Genomic DNA, 17,219 nt, shown 5'->3' with positions numbered 1-17,219 from the left:
GGACAATTACACGGTCATATGTTAAGTGCTGGAACTTCCGGGGAGGAAACAAGCAATGAACAGGTATTTTTGTCACAAGCAAGGAATACAGGAGCACGCTAATGAGAAGGTATAGCCCATCAGGCAAGTTTTGGGGTGATCTACAGTCCTAAGGACAGCTGTGGCCTACCTGCCCATCTTTTCATCATTTTTTTTTAAGTTCAAAAAGCTGCATAGTCAGTAGAGTCTTCACTGTATAGAATAAATGATGGAAGATGACTACTAGTCATAGTCTTCACTATGTAGAATAGATGATTGAACTTGATCCTTAGAGTTACGTTAAAACAAAGGGGAAGGAAAAAGGAGTCTCTTATTAATAGAACACGTGGACTGGAATTAGAGCCAGAAAGTTAGTTCTAGGTCTTGGTGATATCTCTTATAAGGCAGGCGTTCTATATATTCCATGCTCTTTTCTTTCCAGTTGGCTTTCTTCATTCATTTGTGATGTTTACGCCTTCCTAGCTTCAGTGTGCAGACTCATACCCACTGTTTATTGGGTGGTTCTATGTATTAAGTGCTATGTAGATACAGCTCTACATTTCCTACAATATGTACTATGGGACTCAAGGCTCCTATGACTCCTTATGTCCTTTTTGTTTCAACTACTACTTCTACCTGCTATTCCTCTTAGTAGTTTGTAAAGTTTTGAGAGTAAAAATTTGTTTGACCCACCCAATCTTTTTGTCATACCATGGCATGTGATAGATTGGCTGCCTTCATGTCACATTCCCACCCAGGTCCAATCAGTTACCACCACCGCCCTCCCCCCCCCCCCCCCCGCCCCTCTGCCTGAAGACAATCAACTAATGCTGAGCGGGGTCAATGGTGGGACAATTTCACTTATACGGGCTGGGGACATTAAGGATTAGTAGTTTATCAGTCAAAAAGCTTTTATTTGGCTATCACATACCAGGGTACATGTGTGAATATTCTGACACCAGACTAGTAGCTCAGGGTTTGCTATCTGGTGTTTAAAGACCCAGGTTTGCACACTGGTACCACCATCTAAAAGTTGTATTATCCTGGACAAATGACTTTCTCTGAGACGTTTCTCCATTGGCAACATAGAAGATATAGCATGGCTCTTCCTGGGGATTGAGAATCTCTTGGGTGTAGATGCTGGGTGAAATGTTTGAGCTCCAGAATGACTGAGTTACCATCCTGGGGAGTTTTGTTTGCAGTCTAATAGCAAGCCGTTCAAAAGATTCCTTTGGTGGGGGGAGGGGGGAGGAGGTCCTGCGCACTGCAGGACCAGCCCTCCTCTACCCGTTCCACTTCAGTAAACTTGGGATGGAGCACAGGCTTTGCTGTTCAAGAGTTGCCTCAAGGCTACAGGTGGTGGTGGACCTAATGAGAAACATTAGGATGGAGAAAAGACTTTCGAAGGGATAATCACAATGTTCCTTGTTAAATGCTGCAGAGTGGCTTTAGTAGGACCAGAAGCACCAGAAGAACCAGAGCACAGAGAGCTTGTTTATTGTGTTAACTTTATTTCGCTGTGATGGGGCATCAGAAATGATTAGGTTACTGAGTGACAAGTTCAGATTTGACTTTTAGAAGGATGACTTTGGTTTCAGTGTGAAGAACAGAATGATGGGGGTAAGAAGGACTGCATGGAGACTGGGGAGGAGGTGGTGGTCCTAATGCAGGTCAGCTGTGACAGGAAGTGACGGAAGTGACTATTGGGATACAGCTATTGGGATACAGGTGGAGTGCCAGGATGGCCAGGAGACAGGCTCGGAACTGGAGTGGAGGCACGGAGTAAGAAGCCTAGCTTCGTGAGCAGGTGACATCCACCCAGGTATGCAATCAGATGCAGATTTACGTGGAGAATGAGGGAAAGCAGTAATGAGTTTTAGGTATAGCTATTAGAAAAGCTAGTGAACAGTTGGAAAAATGGAAATCCAGCTCAAAGGGGAGATTAAGCTTTGTTTAGAAGTTTGTAAAAATCTGATGTCTGGATGATAACTGAAGACACGAGTGTACAGGAGAGTTCTCAAAAAGAAACTTGGAGTGAAGAAAGGGGACATAGAATTTCCAGAAATAGGACCCCAAGAAATACCACTATACAAAGGATAGGCAAAGAAAGAGAAGCCATTTTGAAGGAATTTCAAAAAACTAGCTTAGAGATGTGTGAGAAGTTTGGTGACAGTAACCTTGAAGAATCCAGTACAAAACATTAATAATGCTAAGTGCCATTATTTTTTTTTTCTCTCCCGTTTACCACGTGGACTAAGATGGTTTGTTTCACTGTCTCCATGTGCAATAAAGTAACTAAAAACAACTTACAGGATCATTTCTCTGCCAAATGGCAATTCAATGCTGGGGGTAGAACAGGTAAGTATTTTTTTATCTTATCATTAAGTAAAGCTTGATTTTTACAGCACCTGCTTTATGCTTGGTACTGAGCTAAGAGTGGATGATGGAGAGGTGGATTGGTCTCGGCCCTCACCAAGCTTACTTTAGTTCTAGCCCGTGCAAGTTATGTCAAACAAACATCACAGATACTAAGTGATGGTGCGGCCGGCAGAGTCTGACGTCCCTGTCTCAAGGGAGGATAGGGTGAAAAGTGTCTCAAAAAGAAAACATACAGTATAGGAGACCACACCGATTGGGAAATTCAGAATAGGAGGGCATATAATACAATGTAATACAAAGAAGTACAACAGGTTTTACTATAAAGTGCAAAAGAGCACTAAATCCAGTTTCTAGTCCTACTACCACCCCAACTAGGTATCCCTAGGCAAGTGCCTTCACCTTCTGGGACATGGCTCTGTTCTCTGGGAACTTTGGAGCAGCAACCTCACGCTTGGAAGGATGAAGGGCGGCCTTAGCATCCAACAGGTGATTTGGAAGGCTCTCAGAGAGCCCGAGCCAGGAGTAAATAGGAAGGTTAACCTTGCTTCTCCATGCTTCGCAGATGTGTGGGGCCAACTCCCGTTCGGTAGCTTTGGGGGTTTTGTTTTGTTTTTGATGGGATCAGATGGTTCATTTCAAAAGAGAGAAAGAACTATGTCATATTTAAGATCAAGATCCTTGGAATCAGACGGGCTTAATTTCTGGATCTGCCTCTTGTCCCCTGTGTGACCTTCGGCAATTTATTCCACCTCTCTTAGCCTCAGTCTATTACCTAAAAACTTAGGATAAAGATACTTACCTCATAGGGATGTGGTGGCATTAAAGGCTAATGTATACAATCCCCGGAGCACAGTGCCGGGCACACCGTAGCTGGTTAAATAAAAGAAACCTGTTGGTCCGTCGAGTGATTGTTACCAATGACACCGAAAAGAAGCAATGGACGCACAAACGGCGGTCCCCTCCTTCTCAAGCCCTGCCGGGCAGAAAGCCGGCGTCCCAGGACTTAAAGGGACATTGGAGGGAACGTGGAACGGGTGGGACCCCGGAGTCCGTCGCATTGGTGATGGCGGTGAGAGCTGGGGTGGGTCGCTGTCCCCAGCCACGAGAAGGTCCGAGGGACCCCACCCCCGGCAGGGCTGGTACCCGAGCAGCGAGCCGGCTCTTCGGCCCCCGGCGTCCGGGGGGCCGGTTCTAAGGCGGGAGCCAGGGCAGGAGAGGAGGGGCGACTGGGGGAATTTCCCCGCCTCTCTCGCTCCTTCCATAAATCACCGCCGCAGCGGCAGCGGCCGCGCCGGGAAGTGCACGGAGCCGGAGTGCAGCGTGGTGGCACCAGACGCCTCCCTTTCCCCCCGCCGCTTGTTTGCTTGCTTTCTTTCAGTTTTTTGTTTGTTTGTTTTTTGTTTCGTGTGTGTGTGTGTGTGTGCGCGTGTGCGCGTGTGTTTTAAGCCTCCCCTCTCCCTCCTTGCTCGGGTGCCTGCCCAGCCTCGCAGCTCGGGCGCCGCTCCTCCTCCGCCGGTGCCGCCGCCCGTCCTCGCCGCCTCCGCCTCGCCGCGCCGGGACTCGGGGGAAGCGAAAGCTCGGCGGCTCGCCGCTCCCACTGTCAGCCCCGCGGCCCGCGCGCCGCCACCCTCCGAGACCCGAGCCGCGCCGCGCCGCGGGGGCCGCGCCGGCGCCGGGGTCCCTGGGAGCGCTCGGGCGGCCGCTTCCTCTCCCGCCCGCCGCCAGAGCCCGGCGATGGTGGCCGCCCGCGCTCCCGCGCTGTAGCCGGGCGCCCCCTAAGTTTGGGAGCCGCCGCGGCGCGCGGAGGCGTCTGCAGCAGGGCAAGAAAGTTTTGCGGGGTGCGCCGAGCGGGCCCTGGGCACACCTCCCGTTGCTCCCTCCCCGCTTCCCGGCGCCTTGAGCCCGTCGGCGGGGAGTGGGGGGAGGCAGCATGGCCCGCGAGCCCGAGGAGGAGGAGACGGCGGGGGCGGCTGCTCTGGCCCGAGGCTGCCGGGGCTCATCCAGCCCGGCTGGGGCCCGGGTGCGGCGGCCGCCCCTCTGGCTGCTTTGCTTGGGCGCGTGCTGGCTGCTGGGCGCCGTGGCCGACGCCGACTTCTCCATCCTGGACGAGGCGCAAGTGCTGGCGAGCCAGATGCGGAGGCTGGCGGCCGAGGAACTGGGGGTCGTCACTATGCAGGTAAGTGGCCCCTTTTGCGCCCCCCAAACTTGCCAGGCATCTTGCCTTTCTCCTATGCGCAGACCCCGGTCCCATTCTCCAGTACAGGTCCCACTGACCACGCACAGACCTCTCTGGTCTGTACGTAGCCCCCTTTCCGCCAGACGCCTCTGCTCAGACCTCCCCTCACCCCCCGACTACACACCAACTCCTCTTTCAAACACACAGGTACCTCTCCCTTTCTCCTCTGCAGAGGCTCCTGCCCTTTGCACGGAACCCACTCTACACTGCCCCCCACCCCAGCTCCTTTATCTCAGCGAGGGTTCAGTGGTTCCTTCGAATCCTCTTCCCTAATTTGAACGTATTCCCCCCCGCACCCTCCCTCTCCCCTCCCGGCTCAGTCGTGTTTTCACCCTCCTGACCCTGCAAACTCCCCTTCGTTCTTTGTGTACCCATTCCGGGGCAGCCCCGCCTGGCTCCGACGATTTTCCTCCCTTACCCCACGCCCTTGACCACCTCCCTGTGTCCCCCAGACCAAGGCGCACGGATGGGCGCCGGAAAGGAAGGAAGACACCGCAGCGTGCGCAGCTGCTCCCGGGCCACCTGGGTCCCGGCGGAGTGCGGCCTCGGTAGTGGACTCTGAGGTCCCTTTCCCGGCTAGGGTGCATTGGGGGAGGGGCTGGCCTGGTAGATTCGCGACTCCGGTTCCGTGTGAGGGACTTTTCTTACTGCTTTCCGCTGTTGCTTGCTGTTGTTTGCGCACTCTCCGCTGTATGATTTTTGTTGTGTGTGTGCTTTTGGGGAAGGGGTGGAAAAAGGGGGAACACTGAGTAAGGTTTCCATTTTCCTAGAATGTTTACCATGTTGGCCCTCCCCAGTGGAGGAAGGGGCTTACAGAAAGATTGTCCGTGGCTAAGAAGGAATCCTGAAGGTGATACTAGTAACAGTAGTAAAAATTGCTAAACAGCAACCACCTGGAGATTCTACCCTGCCATTATTATTATTATTATTATTAGGCCAGAAAGGCCCAGTCGATTAGGAGAGGTTGAGGTGACCTTAAGAGTCTGAAACCTTTGCTATAACATTCTTCCGTTAAATAACCTTATTCCCTTATGCATTCTAACAACAATAATGGTGATAAATGTGGTCTTCGAAAGAGCGAAGTTTCCAGGAATGTGCTCTCGGAATAGGTTTCTGATTTCGATTCTACTGTGACCACCCTTCCACCTCCGACGGGGGGAGGTGTTTTGAGTCACTTTGGGATTCAGGTTTCCGATGTCTTCCCCCCCCCCCCCAAAGCCTTTCTCCCTACGATGCCTCCCCCGCATCCCTGAGTCGTCTCTCAGAATGATACAATTTTCCTAAAGCCACTCCTTTAGACCTTTTCCACCGTAGTGAAAGAGGTTGGGCTTTTTGTTTTGTTTTTAGATGAGATTGAGGAGTGGATGGTTTGCTTGAAAGGTAATTCTGTATTTGCAGACACCCGGCCACAAAGTGCAATAGAGTCGGATATTTTTGTCATTTGCATAACAATAGATGAGCCTTTAGGATACATCATTTAGTTGCCCTTTTCTGTGGAGGTTTTTCAGGTTCAGGTTCTGTTAGCCTTTTTCTACATGCGTTTTGTGATGGTTGTTGAGAGTTCTTAGGAGCAAAGTGACTTTTAGAGGAAATGGAACTAAAATGTTAGGAAGGAACTAAGATACCCCCCTCCTCCCAGTGGTGAATGTTTCAATTCAGAGCCCAAACAATTATGTTTTTGCATAGTGACACCTTTTTAAATAAAGGAAGTCTAATATGTTTGAGTTTCAGACTGTTTGTAAGATTAGGAGACATTTGTCACCTTCACCCCATCGCTAGGGCTGGACCAGGGGTTTTAAGCGCCCCCCAGCCCCTTCCCTATATAAATTAAGGACTTGGCTTTTTCTAGGATGGTGACAGCAGTTTTACTGTTTCTCACCCGATCCTTGACAAAAGGTGAAATTGGATCCCAACACATTGTCATTCAGGTAGGGATCCAAAGCAAATGTACTTTTAAAAGGCTTCCCTGTTGAAAAGGAGACACTTTGGAAGAAAAGCTCTGATCTGTGGGGGGTTGGTACCCAAATGGCCCTGTATCTCCTCCCTACTGGCCTCTTTCTAGCACCTTTGCAACCTCATTGTGGAAACTGGCCTCCTGGGGACAGGGTTTTGTCTGGCAAAATGTGAAGTGGCTTCTCTCCTTTTTTGAAAGGAGAAGCACATACTGTATTTAAATTCCTCTCCTTGAGCTGTACATTGATCTGCCACTTGCCTCCATCTGGGAAAATTGGGGAAAGAGTCTCTTTTTAATTTTGTTAGACTGCCAGCTTTTGCGGGGAGGAATACTTGTAAAATGAAATCTAAGGCGGGTTAGATTTTTTTGGCCCTTAGAACAAAGATTTGGAGCCTCACATTTTCCTCTGTAAACCTCTGGGATTTGTTCAATGGGTCTGAAATTACGTGGGTTTAGGTATTTAAAGTGCAGATTATAGAGTCCTCCCTTGTGGAATGTTGGATTTTATAGCCGTAAAGCTGTTCTGTCATTCAGAGGTAGGGTAGCCTCTTGTGGGTGTTAAGGGCGGGCAGGGTCAGACTTCCATATGTAGATGAAGGGGGTGGGGAGAAGATGGGCAGATACAAGGGGTTTTGGGGAGAGGTTAGGTCTCTTTGCAAGGAAGAAAAATATTCCCGCTCAGTTAAGGATCCTTTGACCTTGGCATTTGGAGCACAGTGCAGACCTTTCAGGAGAGCACCTCATTGATGAGAAACTTTCTGCGGGTCAGTTTACACGTAAAAAGCCCATTTTCAGACTTCTCAATCCCTTCTGCTGCAGAAATTCTGCAAAGACCATTTTTAATTTTGAGAAATTGCGAAGCAGCCCTCAAATGGGGCCTCAAAAAGCATTTCCAGTGGCAGCGCATACCGCTCACGGGAGGTCAAGGGGTAATTTCTCAAAAACAAAAATCAGGCCGCCTTTCAGTGCCGTAGTTTCCCGTGGCATAGCTGATAGACAGCCCTTCAAACCGTCCCCTCTGTCTTAAAGATTTTCTTGGAAAGGTTTTCTCGTGAAGTCTGCTGACTCTTGGGTTGGGTGTTTTTTGTTTGTTCTTGCCATTCATTTTTGGTAATGGACAAAATAAAGATCTTTTTTATTAACATATAATGTATCATTTGCTTTGGGGGTACAGGTCTGTGAATCATCCGTCTTACACAATTCACAGCACTCACCATAGCACATACCCTCCCCAGTGTCCATTACGCAGCCATCCTATCCCTCCCCCGCCAACTCCCCAGCAACCCCTCAGTTTGTTTCCTGAGGTTAAGAGTCTCTCATGGTTTGTATCCCTCCCTGGTCCCATCTTGTTTCATTTTTCCCTCCCTTCCCCCCCATGACCCTCTGCCCTGCCTCTCAAATTCCTCATATCAGTGAGATCATGTAATAATTGTCTTTCTCTGATTGACTAAAATACAAACTATTTTAAAGGATTTGCACACCAACTAATTTTGCCAGTGCTCTGGGAAAGCTGCCACTGAATAATACCCGCCCCCCCCCACTGCCCGGACCATGGTAGCAGACATCCTACATCATCGGCAAAAGTCAAAAACCTAATCATCATCTCCTCAGGTGTCTGGTGGAGTGAAGCCATCAACATTGAGATGTGGGGAACAGAGTGGCTATAGCAAGGCAGATGGGTTTCTGCCTATTTGCTCCTGCAACAAGTTTTTATCAAGCAGCAGCTTGGAGTGGGAAGGGCTTGATATTGACCATTTGGAGACCTGGGTTCAGCTCTGCTACTTCGAAGTTGGGCGATCTTTATCTGCAAGACTGGGGATGATGGTTCCTCCTGGAGATTGGCTCTGTGAACTTAATGGAAATAGTACACGTGAAGGCATTTGCTCACATGAAGCTGGGGCTGGGAAGTGTTGGCGAATGCGGTGGTTCTTAAATGGAGAACTATTAATTGAAAGCTTACTGTGCACAGAACCCTATGCTAGGTGTTGAAGGGATTTACAGGGAGGTATTTGGCATAGCCGCTGGAGGAGTTTGTAATCTAGAGGAGGAGGGAAGATTGCTCAGGGAAAATGGTTAAATAACAATGTCCGCTTGTGAGAAAGCCTATCTGGCTCTGGCAGCCATTTCACCAGGCACTTATAAGGCCCATTTAACATTATATGACAATACAGGCTTCTTAACAGCAAGGGCCTGGCACCTGGCCAGTGTGCCTGCCTTGATTGTAGCTCTAACACAGCTCTGTTGGGCTGGGCATAGTCACTGTGAACTTAACAGACACACCAGCAGGTTGGTCAGACAGCTGCTGTTTGGGGCCTGGAAGGTGGGGGTGGTGGGTGGGGTGGGATGGGGCAGAAGTACCAGAAGCCCAAACTAGAGCTTAACTCCAGTCGGAGCAAGAGCAGCACCCAGGACAGATGTGACTTTAGGAACTGAAGGGTTCAGCCTGGCTGAGGTGCTATTTGAAAATCTAAAGCGAAGCTGGAAATGGGTGGCTGCTGCTGAAAGTGAAAGGGGAGGCCTTTGTATGTACCAGAACAGACAGCATTGCCTAAAGGCATTGTTCATTTTGCATACGTTCAGCAAGCTTTGGGCAGGGGGCTTCTCCGCAGTGAAGGGTGGTGGGTTAGACTTCCTGGGAATATAAGGAGGATGCAGCTCAGAACTGATGATGGAGACCAGTAGGAAAAGAGACATTCTGATCTGGGGGCTGGCAAGAGATAGAGGCGGTGGAATGCACAGAGAGGTCAGTCTTGAAAGTCAGTCTCAAACACGAAGGCTGACCAAATCAGGAGTTCGCCGAACAGTTCTCATACCCTTTGGTGGCACTGAACAGAGTAGTGGGTATCCTGAAGCCCTGAGTAGGAATGGGCGAGGACTCTTGGACCTCTTCATATGGTATCTTAGCTCACTGGCCGCTCTCACAGGAGCTTCTGTGGTTATTGGACTCAAGAATCTTGGTTTGCAGTTATGTTTAGGTTAGATGTGTATTTTTTCCTAAATCCTGTCTATTGCACCAGGAATGGCATACTTCAGGATAATGGGAATGTGTGCTTAAGCAATATTGAATGTCTTATGGGGGGAGAAAGCACCTCTAGTTGCAAATAATGTGGTTTTAATCTATGCCCTATGTACAGTATAAGCCCTAGCAGGGAAAACTGCTGCCTTACTCTCTTCTGAAATTGAGTATGTGGAGTAGAGGAAAACTGACCGTTGATAGATGACTCTGAGTTGAACTTAGTAAGAGTGAGCCAAGGAAAAGCATGTTGAATGACTTCTGGTGGACTGTCCTTGTTGTGCTTAATACTCTGTCCACTTCCTCTCCACTAATACCTGTCTTAGTTGGCATCGAGCCTGTGCTTCTATTTTTCCTGCCAGTCGTGCTTGAGTCTGGAGGTGTGTGGGGGAGGAGGAGGGGATGGTTTCACACTTTATTACTTGGTGCTATTTCTGGTTGCTGCTTGAGGAGTTCCTTCCTTGAGCTTAAGTGGATGAGCAGACAGGAACCTTGCAGAACTCTGGAATTCTGGTATTATGTGCAGTGGGATTTATTTTGGATCTGCTTTCACCTGGTGTAAAAAAACACTGAAATTCAAAGTAGGAAGGGACAACAGAAGCAACAGTTTTGACTCAGCCAAGTATATTCATGTTGACTTTCAGCATGTTGTTAAATTGCTCTGAACATTAGTGTCTTCATGCTTCACGCATTATAGTGTAAACGACTGGAAATAGGTATTAAAAGTAAGTGTCTAGCATAAGGTCTAACATAGGAACAGTTGGTAAATGAGAGTACAGGACTGTCTTTTTAGTGTCTGGGCACAGAACCTGGAAGGCAACAAACATGTAGCTCCTGAGCCTGAATGACACCAAAATCAAGTCTTCAGAACCTGCAGATTTCAATGTGGTCAGTCCTTTGTCCCAGGAGTTGCCGAAGTGAGGTGTACAGACCTAGGGATGTGGTGCAAAACCATCCTTTGGGGTTCTTAATAGTATGGACTTTTAAACTTTCCATTACAAAGATTTGGAGGAAAAAAAACAGAAGAATAGCATAACAGTGCCCACGTACCTCTTACACAGCTGAACTGTTAGCAACTCCTGGTCAGGCTACTTTTCTCTCTGCCTGTGCCTGCACACACACACACACCCCCAATTATTTTTGAAGCAAATTCCAGATCTCCCCTCATTTCATCCATAATACTTTATTTTTTTAAATCCAGAACAGTTTAAACTGCATCCTTAATACTGCATTTTAAAATATTTATAAGATCCATAATGGTATACTATATATGGAATTTACAATCCACAGATCAAGACAGATATTTGAAGGGCATATACTTTAAGTGTTTTATGGTGACATGTCTGAGATTTTGAGCAATACTATCCTCCCCTACCCCCCACCCCCAGCTCTTTATAAATAGTATCTTTGCTCAGCAACCTCCTCACCCTTCCAGAAGTAATGCCCAAGCTTCTTTTGTGGGGGGCCTCCTCTGGGACCCTTTCTCCCCGCCTCCCTCACACAAGCGGTCTGGTCCTCATTTTCACATCTGGCTTTCTGCCCGAGGCCATGAGGATCCTTGTTTTCATAGTGAGCAGTTTCTAGTTTCTACACACATATGTGACTGCTGCCTCATGGACCGCATCTTCTCCTTGTCTCTGTTCTCTGCCCCTTCCAGAGGAGGCAGGAGTGAGGAAGGGACAGGTAAAGAGAAGCTGTAAGTGGGGGAGAAGAAGGTTGAAAAGGAAAAGGTGGGCTGTATACGTATTTGTCTCCTGAAGAGCCTGTCAGCAAATGTTCCCTGGGTACTTCTGTGCAGAATTGGAGGCTGGGAGTGTGTAAGAGAGGCCTAGAACACCCACTGCTTTCCCTCTGAGAGCTCATGTCTCTTTGGGGAGGCTAAAGCAGTTTCTGTGGGCCAAGACAGAGTAGAAAGAAATGCTGAACTATGAGATCTAGATGACAGATAGAAGTGCGGAACTATGGGGCAAACGGGTGAGTTAGACCAAATGAGTGAGGTAGGCCAGGTGTGGGTCAGTGGGGAATGGTAATGGCATTGGCTGTTGTAAACTGTCAGGTACTACTGTCCTCCTCAGTTGTTGTCCCCTGGTCAGTGTGGGTCCAGTGATGCCATGTGACTGTTCTTCAGGAGAAGGTGGATATCCGGTTTTTAGACGAAACTCTAGATTCTTTTTTAAAATATATATTTTTATTTATTTATTTATTTATTTGACAGATCACAAGTAAGCAGAGAGGCAGGCAGAGACAGAGGGGGAAGCAGGCTCCCTGCCGAGCAGACAGCCAGATGCGGGGCTTGATCCCAGGACCCTGAGATCATGACCTGAGCCAAAGGCAGAGGCTCTAACCCACTGAGCCACCCAGGCACCCCAAAACTCTAGATTCTTAAAAGTGTTGGCAACTACTTCAAATTTAAGGAAAAAAACAAAAAAACAAAAACACACAAACTGTGGGCCAAACCAGATGTGTCTGTGGGCTGGATCAGGCCAAAGGCCACCAGTTTGCAGTACCTGGATTGAAATTACTCAGTGGGTTCCAGGAGGTAAAAATCAGTGCTTGGGTGTCAAGGTTATGGGGAAACAAATTTCTGTATAAAAGAAAGGAAAACTTTCTGATAGAAGAGTTCTAAATTGGATTGATTTGGGCGCCTGGGTGGCTCAGTGGGTTAAGCCACTGCCTTCGGCTCAGGTCATGATCTCAGGGTCCTGGGATCGAGTCCCACATCGGGCTCTCTGCTCAGCAGGGAGCCTGCTTCCCTCTCTCTCTCTCTCTCTCTCTGCCTGCCTCTCCATCTACTTGTGATCTCTCTGTCAAATAAATAAATAAAATCTTTAAAAAAAAAATAAATTGGATTGATTTGGGAGATGAACTCTCTGTTACCATAAGCAAATAGTTGTTGAATATTTGGTGCCAGGCACTGGGTTATGTCTGAGATCTCCATCAGTTAATTTCCAATGCAGTCAATGAGAGAGGGGTTACCAGATGCTGGGGAAAGTGTGTCAGGGATGTTAATGTTTTAGAGGGTGGTGAGGGATTCTTCTGGAAGGCTTTTCAGAAAAGGTGGAAGGAATGAGTTTGTTAGTTGAAGACTAGAGGTCCCAGAGGGCCCCTTTGTGATGGTATCTTTGAGGAATGGAAAGCTGGCTTTAAGGTTTGGAGTTTGGAGAGCCAGAGGGAAGGAAGAGTGCAGGAAAAGGTTGGAGAAGTAGACAGAGGTCAGGTTGTGGGATATTTGGATCCTTCATGTCAGTTAAGACTTTTTATATGGTGGGTAAAAAACACCCAGTTACATTAGCTGAGCAAGAAAGGAACTGTTGCCTCAAGTGATTGAACAGTCTGGGTAATCTTTGAGCAGTCACTGGATTAGGGATTAGGGTTTAAACGATGTGGCCAGTACACAGTTTCTCTCTGCATGCCTACTTTCTTAAATAGGTCTTCCCCTTTGTTTCAACATGGCGGGCGGTAGCTTAGCAGTGCTTGAGTTGGAAACTTGCTCCTTCTCGTGCCTGAGTATCCTTTATTTGGAGATGTACTCTGGGGGAAAAGAACCAGGAATCTGGAGAAAGCTTGGTACCTAGAAAACTCAGCTGAAGTGATGTAGGATTCAGACACCAGCTGCCACCAGCTGCTAGGGCCTGTCCCATAGCTTTGCTCTGCCTCCCCAAGTCCAGTTCAGAAAGGGCCTGCTTTGTGGCCTCTCTGCTTTTGGCTGCAAGGCAGGCTGCCTGGCTTTCCACTGTGTTCTTGAGGTCAGCCCTCAGGTGTACGAATCCAGGCTCAGCAGGCCTGCCCTTGGGACACCTTTTCTCCTTGACCTTTCAGCTCCTCAGATCACTGGGTGACATGAGGACTGGGAAGAAGAGGAGAGCATCACTGCTACCTCCCTTCTTTTATAGATGAGAAACTGAGGCCTAGTGAGGGAAGTGGCTCTCTGGGGCTCACACCAGTAGTAAGTGGTAGACTTAGAACTCAAATGTTGGTCTTAAGACTCTTGCTTTTTGACTCTTTACACCATTTTATCCTGTGGGAGCTCCATTTTTTTTTTTTTATTAATTTTATTTTTTATAAACATATAATATATTTTTATCCCCAGGGGTACAGGTCTGTGAATCACCAGGTTTACACACTTCACAGCACTGGGAGCTCCATTTTTACAAGAGAATTTTGCCTTAAAATGGAAAGGAAACTTAATTAAGGACATTTACATTTCTTTGAGGGGGTGCGAGGTTTTTTATGGGTGAGCATGTAAAGCTCCTAGTGGACTTCAACAACTGACTGGGTTTTTGTTTTTGTTTTGATGAGTTGTTACTTAAATATCTAAAAAGTCGGTGAGCCACAGATGAAACAAAAATTTTGAGACTTCGGCAGTGTTGTTAGTTTTTTTTTTTTTTAAAGAGCAATTGTAAATGGTCTTTTTGTTTATAATTATGTACTGTGCCACCATCAGTAATTTTTTATTAAAAAGGTAAAGCATAAAAAGAAACCAAAACTTCAAGGGAGGAACTTTGGTTTTTTGGTTTTTGTTTATGTAAAGTCTACAGAAGGAAATCTTACCTGTAATTTTCAGGCAAAGTTATATTTTGGACTTCAGGATTTGTATCTCCCTAGTCATTAGAAGTATGAAGTTTGGTGTTTTTTTGTTTTTTGTTTTTTAATTTTCACCAAGGGAAAAGAAATAAAATTATTATTTTGGAGAAGTTATTTATTTGATTTGATAAAGAAACAAAATAAAATGTCATTTGAATGCCTCTTTACCCTGCCCACTTTGTTCTGAGTTCAAAAGGAGTTTTTCCCTCCTTCAGATTACATAGTCAAATGATTTCTGAGTTACAGTTCAAAAAATTCCGACACCTAAATACTGGGGTGGATCGTTGAAAAGTAACTTACGGTCCATATTTGCCTGGAAATCGTGTGTTTTATTGTAATTGTAGAGAAGAAGCCAGTGGCTAAGTTATTATCTGTTGTGTGTGATAACGTCTTGATTCTGTTCCAACCATAACAATTATTTTAAAGACTCTGTCAAGGCCCAACACCGTAGCACTTTTTTTTTTTTTTTTAATTCCCCTTGGATATTTTTTTAAGTTTTATTTTTGCATGGAGTATTAAAAAAAAAAAATACTTTCAAGGCCCTGGTGGAAGGGCAGTGAAAATCGGCAAGCCAGTGAGAATGAATCTGAATTTTTAATTAGGCTTTGAGTTGTTTCTTCAAAGTGTAGAGACATCATTAGTGATGTAAGTCTTGTTGCGTTAGCGGAGACTGACATTTTACTTCAAACGTGGAGAGTGCAGCTGTCCTGTGCAGATAAAAGTTGCCAAGTGTGGAATAGCAAGGTGGATTGGTAGATAATTAGCTGTCCCACATTACTGCAGTGTGGAAGAAGCCTGCCAGTCATGGGCAGGAAGGAGGAATTATTAGTGGGAGAAAATCCAAGTGTGTCATAAAGCAATTTGGAATCACTTCAGCTGTGGCAGAGCTGATAAGGCGTATGTTCAGGAAACAAGACAAACTGAGTCTGGTGTATGATAGCCAACTTTCTTTCTTAAGAAATCTTCATTTAAAAGAGGGATGGCTAGAAATTAGTGATCCGTAAATTCAGTGAGGTACAGATTCATCATCAGTCTGCCCTGACTCCATATATAAAATAATTAACCAGCTTAAATAGTCTTTGTATTTGCATATATCTTGAAAATAAAGTGAGGATTCCATATGGGTTTGGGGGGTGGGGGCAAGAATCCCAGGGATGTCATAAAGTCTTGACAATAACTGCTGTGTCTAACCATGAAAAGACAGTTGAAGAAGAAATGTTGAAGTGTATCACCTCTCTAATATAAATGTTACAATATTTACAAGTGGAATATATATTGCCTTATTGGTAGAATATGTGCGTATATTTAAATATTCTTAAAAGTGTTTCTGTGATCCTTACATTCATCTCTAGGAGATGAGAGGTCTAGAAGGACCTGTTGACTTTCTTGTCCATCCTCAATTACTTGGTAACTCAGATGAAACTTTATGGGATGTTTTTGCCCATTTGGATTGCTCCCTGTGCCCCTGCCAAGATACTGGACTCCTTTGTCCTCATTTCATCCACTTTTATTGGGTTGGCTTTTTCCAAAGGCGGGGCCTCTTCTGGCAGCCCAGAAGTAGGTGGTGCTGAAGTGGGGTGTGTACCGTGTTCTGCTTGGATGTCACCTCTGAATGAGGCCTGCCCTTGGCTGCTAAGGGAGAGAGCCTGTTTTTTCACTCTTTGCTTTTTTTCCCTTCTTGCTAGAGGAAGGTCACTGGGTTGTTGCTGCCCTGGGTGGTTTTGGAGAAAACCTGGAGAATTGAGGTTTTTGGCAATCTTGGCTCGTGGATCCAGAATTGATTCATTGACCTTCTGTAAAATGGGGATATTTACCCTTCTGTATCCTTGGGCGGGGGTTAGGAGATGCGTGACAGGGAACCAGACTTTGTACTGATGGTGAACCAGTCATATTTGTTATGGGTTGAGATCCCTGGCGTTAGTGTAAATTAATACGACCATCAAGGAAACTTAGACTTTTTGTTTGTTTGTTTTGCTAAAATGTATATTGAGATAATGTGGGCAAGAATTACAAACAGTAAAGCTTTGTACAGGTGTGAGTTATTAGAGCATGAACTCCCATAATGAAATGCCCAGATTTATTCATCTTGTAGTCCTGGTGTGGGTTATATAGTCCTGTTTGTCTGGCACATGGTGAGGACTCGAAAAATGTTTGGACTGCAGAAATGGAGTGGCCTGCTTTCAATAGCAGACTTTGTAACATTCTCGTGTTTACTGCAAATTTAGCTTTTGCCACTGTTTCATGTGTCCATTTCATTACTCACTCTAGGCTTTCAGTGAAAGGTTTTGAGCCTTTACTTGGTACCAAAGATTTAAAATGTTTCAGATTGGTGAAAATGTCTAACAGAGTATTAAGCACATTAGGACTTGTAAATATTGGTTCTGATGTCTAATTTCTTTGTGTGAGAGAAAGTTGAGGTATGTATATTGGAATATAACAAAGGCGAAGATGTGTGTGTTTGCAGATTACGTACTTAGAGCTACTTTATCCTAGAGGCTAGAATTGATTAATTAGCTTAACTGTTTATTGAGCATGGACTATATGCCAGGTTTTGTGCTTGGATTTCAGTTTGTGACTGAAAAAATGGACACGAGCCCTATTCTCATAGAGTATACCATCTATTAGGGAAAATAGACATTAAAGAGATAATCATGGAAGAAAATTATTAATTTTTGAATAGTATTAGAAGGAAACCAGGGCTATTAGAAGGATTACCGGGGAGATGTTTTAAAATCTTTTGGTGTGTGTGTGGGGGTGTGGGGGGTCAGAATGTCCCTTCTTTCCTTAAAATTCTCCAAAGGTTCCTGTCTGACTCAGTGCGAAATCCCAAATTACAGTGGTCTTTACAGCCACATGGGACGTAGTCCTTGGTATCTTTGTGGCCTTACCTCCCCTCACCCCACCCAGCTGCCACCCTTCCCACTCACACATGCACTATTCCTCTAATATTCCAAGCACACACCTGCCCTAGAGCCTTTGAACTTGTTGTTCCCTCTGCCTGGGAATAGCAAGAAGCTCTCTTGGGTCACCTTTAA

The 17,219-nt window shown here is 46.2% G+C and overlaps 1 protein-coding gene across 1 annotated transcript in view; it reads left to right on the top strand.

The window, feature by feature from the left end:
• Positions 1-4,327: 4,327 nt before the first annotated feature.
• CACHD1 (cache domain containing 1) overlaps positions 4,328-17,219 on the top strand; it is a 207,939-nt gene continuing 195,047 nt past the window's right edge. Inside the window, exon 1 of the mRNA XM_047727145.1 lies at positions 4,328-4,573. Coding sequence (XP_047583101.1) covers positions 4,328-4,573 — 246 coding nt within the window. The remainder of the gene's footprint in view (positions 4,574-17,219) is intronic.

The sequence above is a fragment of the Lutra lutra genome, chromosome 4, assembly GCF_902655055.1.
Source record: "Lutra lutra chromosome 4, mLutLut1.2, whole genome shotgun sequence".
In the NCBI taxonomy this organism is placed as follows: Eukaryota; Metazoa; Chordata; class Mammalia; order Carnivora; family Mustelidae; genus Lutra; species Lutra lutra.
The sequence above is the reverse complement of the archived record's forward strand: the minus strand, read 5'-3'. Positions and strand labels throughout refer to the sequence as shown.